Source organism: Anguilla anguilla, chromosome 8 (genome assembly GCF_013347855.1).
Source record: "Anguilla anguilla isolate fAngAng1 chromosome 8, fAngAng1.pri, whole genome shotgun sequence".
Taxonomy (NCBI): Eukaryota; Metazoa; Chordata; class Actinopteri; order Anguilliformes; family Anguillidae; genus Anguilla; species Anguilla anguilla.
In genome coordinates this window covers 19,280,338-19,295,484 of record NC_049208.1, presented here as the reverse complement: position 1 = coordinate 19,295,484, position 15,147 = coordinate 19,280,338, and the positions used below count along the sequence as shown (strand labels likewise).

The following is a 15,147-nucleotide window of genomic DNA, read 5'->3' as shown; positions in this document are numbered from 1 at the left end:
GTAGAAAGATTGTGGACAAAATGAGTACATTTTGCATACAAATGTCACATGTCCTCTCAATTTAAACCAAAAAAAAAACTGAAATTCGCTATCAGTTTTTATCCCCCAAGGGCACAGCTCATTTTATTTGTGACCTCAGAGAGCTTTGCTTCAGTCGATCCTGATGGCTTATCCATGCTGGCAGTCTATAATTTGATATTCAAATAATTAGGTGTCAGTGCACATGGCGGTGACTGGCCACAGTCACACTCTCTGTGGGGAAGAGCTGTCAGCACAGATGCACCCTGTGTGCTCTGGACGTCCATATGAAGGCACCGAGGTGATTCGCCATGATGGGATTTCCACCCGAAAAGCACCTTCAATGGCACAAAAGCCACCAATTACCTTGCGAACACAAAGGCACTCTACCTGTGGCAGGGCATCAGATTGTGTGCCCATTGGGCAGTGCCATTGGAGTACCCAACCCTCATTCTTTGGCATAGAATGGGCCATGTAAGTGTAGGATTACCATGTTTTTTCCATTCCCCCAGTGCAGCCCGGAATTGACAAAAATAATTGCAGCTGTTCTCTCATATTCAAAACCAGTTACTATTATTGAGCACAGCAAATCTTCTCAAAGGGATGTCCTTTTACAGAACAAAAAAATGCTGTCTTCCAATGGCTCTTGATCTCTTTTTGTCCCTTGTCATGACAAGATACATTTTAGCATTGAATTTAAAAAGGTTGGAAAACAAATTTACAAATTCATATTCTGAATACATGAGAAACTACATGACTACAAGAGCACTGAACATTTTTTCTGAACATGTAAAGACAGACAGACTGAACTGTGCGAGAAGAAAGTCATTACATTACAGGCATTTAGCATTTTACATAGCATTTACATTGCATCCATTTATACAGCGGAATATATATTGAAGCAATCCATATTTTTTCACATGGATGATATGGGTGTTTGATAACTTTCTTCATGAAGTAAATTAAATAATAGTTTTTACAAATGTGTTATTTGTTTATTCAGCTTCCCTTTGTCAAATATTACATGTTGTCCAAAGAATCAGGAAGGGAGCAAATACTTTTTCACAGCATTGTAGGTGTACAGTATATGAGCCTGATTGGGTAAGACATAACATGTAACCCTGTAACTGTAACAATTGCTCAGTAAACCCTGGTTTTCGTATGTATGTACTAAGATCTTATTTCTAGCTTCATTGTGATACTTTCTGAAACGTCGTTCTCATTCAAGGTTGGATTCAAGGCAGACTAAAAAAAACAGGGACTAGGATAGCGTGCTTGCCTCCTCACCAACGAGAAGTCAAGGGAATGACAGGGTAAGATTGAATTGTCGGTAACGTTAGCTGCGATTTTGAAGGCGTGTTTTCATATCAAGTTGAACAATCTGCAGAAAGAGGAGAACATTCTGTTTCCTCAAAGTCATGCGTTGGAATCCCGGCCAGGGCCTCTCGGTGTGGTGTTTGCATATTCTCCGCGTGGGGTTCTTCCAGGTTTCCTCATGCAGGTTAGGCTAATTTGAGACTCAAAATTGTCCGTAGGTATGAGTGTGTGAGTGAATGGTGTTGAAAAGTTCATGTTCAAATAAACTCGTAGTAATATTTAACTCTATTTTGAAGCAATATTTTGACTCCCATAGTTCAGTTCAACTCCCTGAAAAGAAACGAAAAGAAAAGAAAAGAAAAGAAAAGAAAAGAAAAGAAAAGAAAAGAAAAGAAAAGAAATGAAAAAAGAATTAAACTTTGGGCTAAGTCTATTCGATGGTCACACATGTACACTCAAATTGAATTCATTCTAAATCTAGGGGAGTTTATTCCAAAGGTCAAAATTTGTTGTGTAGGCTATACGCAGAAAGTATTTTCAATTTTTTAATGATCTTAAAAATGATGTAGAAATGTGTTTTTATATAAATATGTAATTGTGTGCCGAATCTAGATCTCTATCGGCCTACACAGCGACAAAACAAATGGAAATTCTACTTCAATACAAATATTAATTTTGAACAAATGAATATGAATAGGCTGATGTTAATGTAATCATGTACAAAATGATAAGTATTGACTTTTGCAAACATAATATTCCAGTAGGCTACATCTCTTCAAGCACGCTCCTTGTTTATACTGTAGCCCATCCACTTAGCAAAGAAAAGTGTAAGAAAAATAACATAAAAACGTACCAAAGTCCTCATGACACTGCAGACTCACTGTCTTAGTTAATATAGCAATTTATCGACACATAGCTGACCTGTACTCTCTTACGCCGGACCGAAGGACAAACAATTAGTTTATTGGAGCACATGCGAGACCAGCCGAATTGCTCATATTGTGTTGGAACTGAACTGAACACTGAAAAGACGGACGGTGTAGCTTTTAAAGGTGTAAATGAATATACACATGAACGAGAGAAAAATAACCACATTGGCGTCGATATTTTATATTATGTTGATAATATCAATACTATGAGCCTATTATCAGAAGATGAAAAATACTGAGCTCTTGGATGACAGTCGGTTGACATTGTGTGGTCATTGCGGCCGCCCATGCAAGTTTTCCATGAAACGATTTAGCTCAAATTCGATGGGAGGAAAAACGTCTCGGAAATATTTCGAGTTTTATCTTAAATTCAAGTTTAATTTAAAATAAACTCTCCCTGTTTTGCTAGATTATTTTTCCACCTTCCCACCCCTCCTCTTGCGTTGTCAGCTGCGGCAATGATGAAAGACAAAAGGAACGCTCCGGTTAAACAGAGAAAGATCAGATGACGTCAGATAGACGCAGCAGACACTGTTCGTCCTACCTCCGCTGGCCAGGACTTCTCTCCCGCAAATCTACTCGCCTTAATACGAATTCTAGTCCGAAGAGGAAAGGCAGCAACCGCTGCTTACAAACCTATGGAGAAGTAACCATGCTGAGCAATGAATGTGTCCTTTGCTCTGTGGTTAACGACGGATAATACCTGGATTTGTCCGTTTGTTCTTATTTTATATTTTTAGGACAACTCTTCAGCTGAACGGAGGCTGACTCATCACGAAGAGACAAGCGCGTGCGGTCTATTCATCACTGTCCTGGGTCGGCCAGTTGCGTCTGCATGTCCAGCTAAACGACATTTCACTAGATGTAATATTCTGCAATGTCAAGTCAAATTGAGAAGTCGGCTGATTGAAACATATATGGATGTGCGAAATTGACGAGGCGTTGTAAGATAGCAATTTTTTTCTTTATTTTTTTCTGGAATGACAAGGAAAAGCAGAGCCAGTCGCCCACTTGTCAAGTTGAAAATTCTTTTTTGGGAGTGTGAAAGCCTGTCAGATCTTATGGGAGTCATCTTATGGCGATCAGACTGATAATTCCAGCGCAAGGATGCAGCTACCATGGTAAAAACTATGCTCACTGACTGTATTTTTCCCCATGTGTAAACGCATGTTGCGAAATAGACAGCATTGCCAAGAGCTGCGACACATAAGACACTGAGCATAATGCAATTATTGTCGAAATTAACGCAGTTGTTCATTTTTATGTTGCTCTAATATGCAAACGTGTGTGCACTTTTTGCGGGTTCATTAAAAAAAGTGTCTCATAGGTTACAGAAAGTTAATCCTGAATGTGTGTATGTATTATATGCGTTTAGATCTAATATAGACGTTCATCCATGTCATCTGTTAGAATGGAGTACACAATCGGCACATGGTCATTGGACCATTCATATTTGGCAACTCAGCTTTGTATTTGGCAATGAAGCAATCTTTTTCATTAATTTTTCATTAAGAACGTAAACGTGTTCTTCTGAAATGATTTGCATCGTTTGCCGAATTACTGTATGTAAAAGGCCTACGAAAATGCGTGCAAGTTTATTGCCCGCAATTGCACTCTTATTCAAGTCCGTCTGACACACCCCAAGGAAGACGTGTCCTTGGTACAGAATGGAAGGCAGAAGCCTCTCTTCAAACTCTTAAGTGGTTGTGTGAACAAATAAACCGAACAGCATCGACGACCATTGGAAAAACGCAATGGAATTGTCCGAAGTTCGATGCTCGAGTGCCAGCGAGGAACTGTACACCATTAACAAAACTCCAACCAGCAACAGCAGCACGAGACCCAAAAGGCTGCTCTGGCAAAACGCCGTGAGACATATAACCGAGCAGCGCTTCATTCACGAGCAAAGTAGCGCGAAATCCACGACTCCCGAGGACTCCTACGGCCAAAGCTTACGGAAACAATCGGCTGGCAGGACTTCAGTGAGTGACAGACACAACAACGGGGGTACCAAAGTATTCCCCGAAAGGGCCAGCAGCGATTTGGGTTTTCTACAAATTGACTGCGCCCCAAGCAATTCCGACTTTTTTCTGAACTGGGGCTACACGTACAGGGGTGTAATTTTCCCCACCTTAAGAAATTCCTTCAAATCGAGGGACCTCGAACGTCTTTATCAACGCTATTTTTTGGGTCAGAGACGCAAATCGGTAGTCGTAATGAACATACTGGACGTGGTGACGAAGCTCACCCTTTTGGTTCTACACCTGACTTTGGCTTCGGCGCCGATGGACCCTATAAAAGGCATGCTATTGGGGTTCTTCACTGGTATCGAGGTAGTGATCTGTGCCTTAGTGGTGGTTAGGAAAGACACGACCTCTCACAGCTATTTGCAATACAGCGGCGTGGTGACTTGGGTGGCTATGGCTACGCAGATTTTGGCAGCTGGTCTGGGCTATGGGCTTCTTGGAGACGGGATCGGATACGTACTTTTCACCCTCTTTGCCACTTACAGTATGCTTCCTTTGCCGCTTACATGGGCAATTCTGGCAGGATTGGTCACGTCGGCTCTTCACATTGTTGTACAACTGGTTATCCCCCAAAACGCACAAATATCTACAAATCAGGTAAGTGCAAACCCTCTATCCCGCTTTCAGACTAACTGCTAACTGTTCATGGAAGAGTGAGAAATCACATGACGGTGCACGCTCTGAGGGGACTTAATCCGATGTATCAAAACCACGAATGCATGTGTGAGAAATTGCTGTTGAGCGCTCATCAGTTTAGGATCACAAAGAGAGCTCTTTATATAAATGTAATCGGATATGCTATTCCTGTGATTATTCCATGCTCGAGTAGTTACCCCGAATAACATATGTACTATTCTCGATTGATTGGCTCTGTGACTTAATGCAAATCATAGGGAAGTGGCAGTTTCCTTCATTTAACACTAATAAATGTTGCAGTGCATGTTAATAAAAACAGAATTTAGTCCTTGGAAATCAATTTAATGAACCAAAGAGCTGACCCCTTCCATAACTTTCATATTCACACTGTAGTGTTGAATTTCATTGTTGAGAAAATATCTGCATTGAACTCGTGGGTTTCAACGAGCGCGTTAGAGAGCTGTCCTCGTAAGAGGTGCTGAAATGGGCTTTTGAGAAAGGAAGTGATATAAATATGTAGCTCCCCCTACTGGTAGGATAAGTATTATTTTTAACGGGCGTTGCTTCCTTGTAGGGTTAACCTGTTCTCCTTTTCTTTGCAAGCAGGCAGGCACGCGGAAAGTAGAATCTCTCATGAATTGTTACATAGCATGCATGTCTACAAATACGAAATGCTTTTTGTTCGTAACTGTGTGTCATAATCCGTGCCTACTTTGCATTCTGTAGGCTACTTTTTTATAAGGTCATATGGGTGCAAATACCAAGGAAATATTTTCTAAGAAGTTGTCACGCAGCAGGCTACAGCGAAGGAAACTAAATATTCTGTAGACTACCTGTACTGTGTAGGCTACACGAAATAATCGAGATCAAGATCACAAGAAGAGCTCTAATCTATTTAACTGAAACCGTAGCTTCAAACCAGGCAATGCAGTAACTCACGGAATATCACGAAGCAAACCCGTTAAACTAATACCATGAAAAATATGTGCAAAAGCACAGCTTTTGAATAAACCGTTCTGTGTTAAAAGCTGAATTTCCTTGCTAAAAATAAGAGGTTACAGAGCTGTCTGATCCAGGCATTAGCCAGGCGATGTGCAGGAGAGAGATGCCGGGCTGCACAAATCTCTGCTGTTGACATCATGCACCTGGGCGAGAGGGCTGTGCCGCTTCCATCCAATCAATCAAGACCAGCGGGGCTCAGTAGTTTTTCATTATCAGAGTGGATAATCCAGGAAGCCCAACAAAGGGCCACGACAGGCACTGCCGGGATAAAGCGTGGGTCGGGAAAAGAGCCAACACAGCGAAAACGTCACATTGCAGTCATCAGTGCCACGAAGTGCCACCGTGACGTACAGAGAACGTTAGATGGCTTTGAGCTGCATTCAAAAGCACAAAAGCTTAAGTTTAGCAGCCCAGGCATTTTGACGGAGTGGTTAATGATCATTTTGATTGCTGGAATAGTGGCAGGCACAACGCAGGCTATTCTGCTTTCTGTGTCCAAGGACAGCAATGTATTTCGATGATTGCAGGACGCTGTCTGTGATTATGATGCATGTCTGTCCTGTCAGTCAATTAATTTGAGTTATTTATTATTTATATACACTGCAGAGCCCTACAGTACAGACAATCATACGATTGATTCTGTTCGGTGTTGGTCAACGTTACGTAGGAGCGATAGGCTATTCGGTTTGGTGTACTCTAGGCATTAAGGCGTATGTATTAGGTGTTATTCTCTAGCCTATCATTCCTATTTAAATCGCATTGACACAGGTCAGAAATTATTATGCGCAGATTATGTGGATCTGCTATGTTGGATGCAACAGTATTATCATATATAGAAACAAAGAAACCTTATTCAGACAGGCCGGCATGCAAACAGGCGGTAGAATCTCACGGATAACGGAATGGAGGTCGTTCGTAGCTCCGAAATGTTCATAAATATAGTGGTGACGATAGATAACGTTATTTGCGATCAGCTCATTTTTAAATAAGCTGCTCTCGTTGTGTACTTATAGTCCTCATTGAATATTAACAACATCAACTACAATAATAATAATTAGTTTATTATTATAATTATAATAATGATGATAATCTCAGAACAGTGTCAGAAGGTCCATGGTACCATTGTGGTAGTCATGGTACTATTTTATTTTTTATTTTTTTAATAGGAAGGCTTTCCGGCCATAGGATAAATCTCCTTTTCAGGCCAGGCTAATCTGCTATCTTTGCCTTTTTGTTGAAGTTTGATTTTGTCCTCTCTTTTCCTTATTATAAAGTCAAATTTTTAATTTCTATGACCAGTTCTCCGTTTAATCCTTGGATTTTACTACAGTGGTAATACACACGCACACACACACACACACACTCATATACACACTCATATGTTCAGTGGATAGAGTCATTTGTCTTGTACATGCATGCATCACTGGCTCTTCATGTGTTTTCACAAAGTCCAATGTGATGAACTTGAAGTTCCTGGGTGGACTAAGCATTGTGACTGAAAAGCAACAGTAGTGCTCATTGCATTTTAATGGAAAAAATCAAAGCATGGACCAGATCAGTAGTAGAGAGTCAAAAGATCTGAGGCAAGCTTGCCGTGCCCAAAACAACATCATTAAAATGCAGAAACAGTGCCATCCATTAACAGTCCACAAATGAAACAGAAATAGAGTATAACAAAAGCGCAATATACTGCAAGGGCAGGACGGCATGGAAAGTGTGTTTTAGTGATGGTTTCTACTCTTAAACAGTGAGTTATGTTATTTTGCTCTTTCACATTAGGCTTATGCTTGTTTCGTGTTTCATACCTTTATAAAAATATGCATCAGCAGACATAGAACACGGCCAAAATTTTTCATAAATTACGGCAAAAAAAACTGCCTTATCTGAGTACTATTTCAGAGGACACACATACTCAGACTGTGTTAAGGAGTTATTAAGCTGCATGATGTGAATATCATAGACATATTGTAACTAAATGTACCCACCAATCACAAACCCTTTCATAGCTGATTTGCACAATCTTGATACATCTAACCAAATGCATTCCCATGGATTTATATGAAATTACCCTATGAGATCTTCACGAGCATATATGTGAGCTGCTACATTTGGCCCCCCTTGGTCATCATAGTAACATTACAAGTACTCAGCTCAAAAGGCCATGTCTCAATGTGATTCTGTCATTATTTTAAGTGGAAATATCTCTGTGTTGTCAGAAGATCATCGACAGGCCTTGCTTTTTTTACGCCACTTGAACCGTTAAATTAATCACGCCATTCGTGTGAATATAAATATTCTGGGGTTTGACAAACTTTCCAAATAGCGAAAACATTAGACCAGGTCAATGATGTTTTCACTCCCTCCTGCCTTTTCTGTTCGGACACACATCGATACCATGAGCTGCTCAGCATTTATTGCACAGTGGGGTTCATTTCAAATTCTGCCTAGGCTTCAACAGATGATTAACAATTGTGTCCTTAACAGTTTTGTCCTTTTCCTAAGAAAAACACCCCTCCTGAAGTATCGGAGTGTTGCTGCACTACAGTCTTTGGAATAGGCCACTAGAATTGGAAGAAATTTAAAAGTTCTTGTTGTGATTACCTCTGCTAAGGAGGTTATTTAATGACGTCTGTCCATCCTTTCATCCATCCATTTTATCCATTCATCCATGACAAACATTTTGGGAGAAATAATGCCCAGATTGTCATAAAATGTGCTGTGCACATTCAAGTTTCTAAGAGGAAGATATCCAGTTATTTTGGTGTCTCCATGGCCTTTCCTCTAGCGCCACCATCAGGCCAAACATGTCTCAAAAAAAAATGACTGGATTGCCTATGCATTTGCTCTGCACATTCATGTCAGGGGAGATTGTTGTGCCTTGGTGGAGGTCTGCACTCTACTGAGCACATTCCTTCTAGTTCTATAATGTGCGGAAGCTTAAAATGTATGAAAAAGTCTTAACTGTGGTATTTTCCTACATGGTATTGTGGTATTTTCCTACATCTGATATACAGATGCGCAGATGTACACCTGATCAAGACTATTTTAATATTTCTGCATGTGATGGTAAATGCTGAATTCTAGGGACCACATAATTATAGCAGAACAAACACGTGATGACTGCCACAGGGTTGAAGGAAAGTAATTATCAGGATGTTGATGGCAGGGATGTCAGTATTCATGGCTGCTAGGGTTTGGAGCACACCAGCTTGATAATATGACACCTGCTTCAGGAAGACTAAATCCTTAATATTGTGCTTGGCCAGCCACCCATAACCACTCATGTGCATAACATGCCTATTTGAGGCACCTCCAGGGCTTACATCTCCCTGCGTCTGCCATGAACACATGTGGGCATCACTTCGGTCACATCCGCTCCTGTACGGACTACCAATGAGGTCATCAGGTCTTGCCGTACGCATGAGCTTAGTACAGAATACAGCAGAATGTCACATGCTGGCACAAAGACATCAAGAAGATGCTGACTAAGCACAGATTTGGGCAATGCTGTTTTCAGTAATGAGTCACAAGCTTTATCCCATGCAGCGGGATCGTAAGCAGATTTAATACCATAGGTACCAGGAAAAGTACTACCCAGAGGCACAAATGGAAAGGTTAAAAGGTGGATGTGTCATGGCTTTGGCTACAGTACAGTATACAAAGTCACAATTACATGTGGTATTTATTGAGTGTTAATCTCAGTGGGAATCATATTCTCATCCAGCGCATTGCATTAATATATCATAAGCTCCCCAGTTCTGTGTTGTTCATTTCCTATGCCCCATACATAAAGCATACACTGTAGGCCAGACACCATGTATGATAGTCATCTCTGCTTTTGGACACTATGGATTTACTCTCCTTGTGATTAAATGCAGAACTTCTATGGGGGGCACAAAAGGACAAAATGCAACAGTCAGCTTCACATTGTTATCTGATCTATCCCTTGTATGAAACTATGTATGAAAATGATTTACCAAACCGGGTTAGGCTTGGACAATGCTGATTGGTACTCTCTGCATTTTACATTTATGGTGGTGTGGCCCCTATATCGCCTCCCAAATGTGGTGGGTGCAAGTTTATGTGGCAAATTTGTGAACAGGGCACAACTGAATCAGGCTGAAACATTATTTTCCATCTTGCTTCAAAAGTATGATACACAGAATCAGTGTTAATAAAGACATGTCATAACTTAATATTCACAACGTGGAAAATAAGCTTTATTTCAAAACAGCCCATAATGATGCTTACACAATATGGTTTGATTCCAGAAGACACAAGTTGTCTTTTTAGATGTATAATGTAGACTAAGTCAGACACACAGCTGAGTCTTCGGGTTTGAAATATCACAGTAATATTCTACACGCAAATAGGCTATTATGGTGGAATATGTTTCTGTGTCTAAGTTATAAAGGAATGCCTTGGTTATAAAGCATAGCCTTCCAGGGTTTCATTTGCAATGTTTTGGACTTCCAGGACTTAATTATTCAATTGTCAGTGGTAGCCACCACTGAGGCTGTTGATGTACTGTGCCAAACGCTATACACATGAAATGTAAACAGATTTGTCATGAGTAAGATAAATGCACAGTGAATAAAAAAGAAGCTATTGAATGTGCCCCACATGCGTTGAAAAATGACTCGCACACAGTTCAGTACTCTCCCATCACATCTGCAATGTCCTACAATTAATGCCATAACATTTTCAGTGTTAATTCAGAGTAAAGGGTACACTATAGTTGATTTAACAAGAATGACCATTTTTTCTGTGAAAATGACCATGAATGAACATTTGCAAGTAAATACATTAACACATGGATGGTGCAACTAGCCCCTGATGCACTGTTTACTGAATTTTATAGGAGTGTCGGAGATTTATGTTGATGCTTTGTACAGTTTTAAAATGTTCAGACTATTTTTGCTTCGAACTCATTTGCACATCAAGTTCCACAGTTACCAATCTACTTTGGGTAACTGTGTTTCCATGGTGTCAGCCCTGCAAGCTCATGAACGCATTCCACTGCTCTGAAATGTGTTCCCAGGGGGCAAGGTTTGTTGGGAAAGATAAGAATTTCACCATCTGTGTGTGTTTGATACCTGCAGACATCCCCGTCCCCCAGTTTTGATTCTGCAGTGTTGCTTAAGCTGATGACAGACCCTCATCCTTGCATTTTCCTTTTATCTCTCTCTCTTTTGTGAGTCCTCCCTCCCATCTCTCCCCTTCTCCGTAATTACCATTTGTGCATCCTTTCTTCTTTGTTGCACTGAATCATAAACTGCTTCCTGGCAGGCTTTTGTAGTCTTTCTTCCTTATGTATGGCGGTGCTTGTTCATCCTGCTTGCCTCTCCCTTTCCACCGGATGTCAGGAAAAAAATGGACAGCTATAACAACAGTGCTGAATAACTGGCATGCAGCTAATTGTTTAATGCTTTTGTTTTCAGTGATAGAGACACTCCATGAGTCAATATTCTTTGTTAGTCCAGAGTGGACAGGGAAAGACTGTTAATCATGATGCCGAAGGTCCAGCTGAGTGACTGATCTTGGTTGCCAGATCATTAGCCAAACAGGTTGGATGCTGTAGCATTGTGTTCGATGAAACAAATGTCCTTACGCATCAGTTAGGTTGGTCTTGTCGCAGATTAAGTTGGACCACCAGACTCTCAGTTCTATATTCCTAATGTTGAAAGCTCTGTCACCCTGCTGTGTAGTGAAAAACATTCCAATTTGGAAAGTCATTAAATGCTGTGGCCAAGTTTAATATAATGGTAATGGATATACTGTACAGTAATACAGAATCTCCTTTTATAAACTGAAATGTTGGTGGTGGGAATCTGGTGATTTTAAAGAATCTGTGGTTTTAGCAAAAGGTCTGAGACAGCATGGGTGAATTAGAAGGCCAATTTGATGATTACTGAAATGAACTATTGCTGTGGTTATATACACTTGACATATATTTCGCTAATAGAAATAGCCTTTATGGATGGCCAAAATCGTCAATGTGTGGGAGTAAACAAGCAGGGTATTAATGAGCAGAGATCTTGCAGTCTGAATCCTTCAGTTTTGAGTCCAAGGTACTGTAAAGTACTGCCATTGCAGCCTTGAGAAAACTACAAAAGTAGTTCAATATCATTTTCAGAATGATTTCCTTACATTTTCTCCCCAGTTTGGAATGCCCAGTTGTGTACAGCTGCACTTCTCCTGCAGTCTCTGCAGTCATTGCAGGAGAAGTGTACAGTAGACAAGCGTGCGTTCTCTCCAAAGCATGTGTTGTTGCTAGCTGCTTCTGTTCACACCTTCACACTGCAGCCCACAAATCAAGCTTGCACAGACATTCAGGGCTCTCTGTTCTGGAATCAATGTCGCACGGCACGTGGGTGCAGGTATTGGCGCAGCACGTGGGCGCACTGGGTGTGGCTAGTGAATGCTGGTGAGGAGCATACAGCTCATAGCGCATGGGCTGGATTATACTGGATTTATTATCAGTGGGTGTGGTGCAGCTGGATTCATTAATAGTCTATCAAATTAACTCTTTTCATTCCCTTTAATAATTCTGCCCAATTTCTGCCAATGTCTGTAGTCTATGACTGCAATGGAAGAGATGTATATTGATCAGAGGTTTCTTGAGAAATTTCATTGAATTTGTGAGAATTTTCCTTCGCCAGAATTTAAATAAAACATTCCCTTGACCTTTATTATGGATCAGTTTTAATTTCCCATTAAAATTGTAGCTAAATTATTAGTTATAGCATAGCGCATTTGAACAATGACAACAGTATTTAGAAGTTTTATTAAACAAAATAAAATCAGGGAAGATCATAACAATGGCAGTGATCACGTTCACAGCAGCAAAATGACTATGAACTTTTTCTCAAACAAAAGAAAAAATTATAATGCACGATTCCATAATTAACTCGCAAGAATGGCATTACTCACTTAAACTAAACTGGACTGAGCAGTTTCCTTTAGAAATAATGAACAGTTGTCTTTGCAAGCGACTTTCTCCTTGGTTATTATTTTGTCTCTGTGGATAGCATGACCCACATATTTCAACTTCATTTTTAGGCTAACTAATGATATACCCTCCAGACAAAACAATAACATGGCTGGTTGTTTATCGTTTTGTTTGATATTGAGCACTTCCAGATTATGTTGAATTAGCTTGAGGAGATAACTAATGCAGTTAATGTATGTAGCTTGCATATACAGTACTGGCACAAATTATGGAAATGCTATGTAGTTTAGTTTTCTTAAAACCTTTATCTGTGACATTTCTTCTGTTCTGTTGTTTCTCTGAGCCATTTTCATCTGTAACACGTATTCAAAACAGTTATCTTTTCAACCACAAGTGTAATGGCATTCTGTGAGCATCAGTAATTTGAAAGAAAGTATACAAGCCAAAAGATGTTTTCTTGTTTTGCATGAATATTATCATTTTATGTATAAAAATACTGGACCAAGAAATAAATGTTCAAGCTGATTATACAATTTGCAACAATAAAATATATTAGACTGCCCAATTATGTTGGTATGGACTAATATATAGGAAGGTGAATGACTATTATTTGTTTAACACAAATGTTCATAATTTCTTCATTTTTGTCTTATGGTGATATTGCATTTATTACATATTATGGATTAGGCACTGATAAGTGCCTAATCCATAAAACATCATTTGTGGCAGTACTGTAGCTATCATTTAAATTACAGTTACTTAATTAAAATGAAAGGATTGTTCAAGTTGTGTTTATTGTCAGAAAAGAATAAAATGCAGTACTCCAGGGACCACAGTATAAACACAGCCATAAACAATTAAAAACAGGAATAAGTACAGGAATTCAAATTATAAAAAAGAAAAAAGACAACGAACAATGAATGCCAAGTACTATGCATTTTTCCTGCTTGTGGGATTTATATCAAAATCAAGTGGAACAGCATCTGATCCATGAAAACTGTTGATTGGCCCTGAAGTTAGCAATCCGTTTTATGCTGGGCTGGAACGTAGACGTCGTCTGAGCAGGCAGGAGGAGAGGTAATAACTCACCGATTAGGCAGACTGGAAAATTGAAATAAAAAAATAAAAAATAAAACCTGCCCCAAAATTGCAGTCTACTTCTAGATCTTGACTGACATACCCCAAAGAAATTACCAAATGGCTCAGACACATCTAAATCCATGATGAAAATACCATTTTGCCAGTGCGACGCCTTGCGACACACCCTGCGCTGGCCAGAAAATAGAGCCCAAAGTGTCTAAGGAAGACATTTTATGTGCAGCTTTAGCAAGCAGACTGTGGTCACTAAATTGACCACAGCGGTCGCTAGAGTGCAACAGGATCCCAGCTGAACACTGGGCTTTGTTACTACCACCACAATATGCGTCACCCTGCAGGACTAGTAATGTAGCCACTAGTAGCCACAGTTGGCATTGCTTGGATTCGATCTCAGCCCCTGGGGTCCAACTATGCACTAGAGCACTTCCGTAACAGGACGAGCCACCCAACATTTCTTGTTCAATATATGCTCAGCTATACAAATAATGCTACTATTCTACATTTATAACAAACTGTACATTGACTTGTTGTAGTTCCATTCCTCCCATTTACTGCCTTGTCTGTGGTGATTTGTCCTGCGACTGGAGCTTCTGTCGGACGCTGTGCTTGAACAAGGACTTGAGTCACTGTCACTAATGTTCTTTTGACATCACTCTAACGGGCAGTGATTGTCATTTAGAATCATATAGCAGAGTAGCAGTACATCCACCACCCAGCGAAGCAGCACATCCATGGCCCGGAGTGGCAGCACATCCACGGCCCAGACAAGCAAAAGTTTCAACACCTGGAAATTAATTTCAACAGTACAGCATCATCTATCTATAAACCTACATATTATTATTATTGGTTATTTGTGGTTTTCTGAGACTCCGTCCAAGCATGAAGGAAACAGATTTCTTGCCATCTACTGGTCTCTTAGCTTAAAATGTAGTGCCAAATGCCTTCAAAATGCTGCCAAAATATCACTCCTCACATTTTAGTACCTAGAAGTGAAATCTGATGTGATGCCAAATCCTTTCACTGAAAGCTTTATATCAAATGTAATGGAGTACTAATCAAATCACAAATGTACTATAACTTTTCAGTCAAAATGGTATCAGAAACGATTAGAGGAATACTGAAAATACTAAAAATGCTACTGAATAGGATCAACATTTTGATTCAGCAT

The 15,147-nt window shown here is 39.9% G+C and overlaps 1 protein-coding gene across 2 annotated transcripts in view; it reads left to right on the top strand.

Moving 5' to 3' along the window:
- Nucleotides 1-2,763: 2,763 nt before the first annotated feature.
- Nucleotides 2,764-15,147, top strand: part of adcy8 (adenylate cyclase 8 (brain)) — a 64,433-nt gene continuing 52,049 nt past the window's right edge. Inside the window, exon 1 of one of the 2 annotated variants that reach the window (XM_035431059.1) lies at nucleotides 2,764-4,888. In XM_035431059.1, the coding sequence (XP_035286950.1) occupies nucleotides 4,019-4,888 (870 nt within the window). In that variant the 5' untranslated portion in view covers nucleotides 2,764-4,018. The remainder of the gene's footprint in view (nucleotides 4,889-15,147) is intronic. The other variant, XM_035431060.1, reaches the window with a different exon arrangement.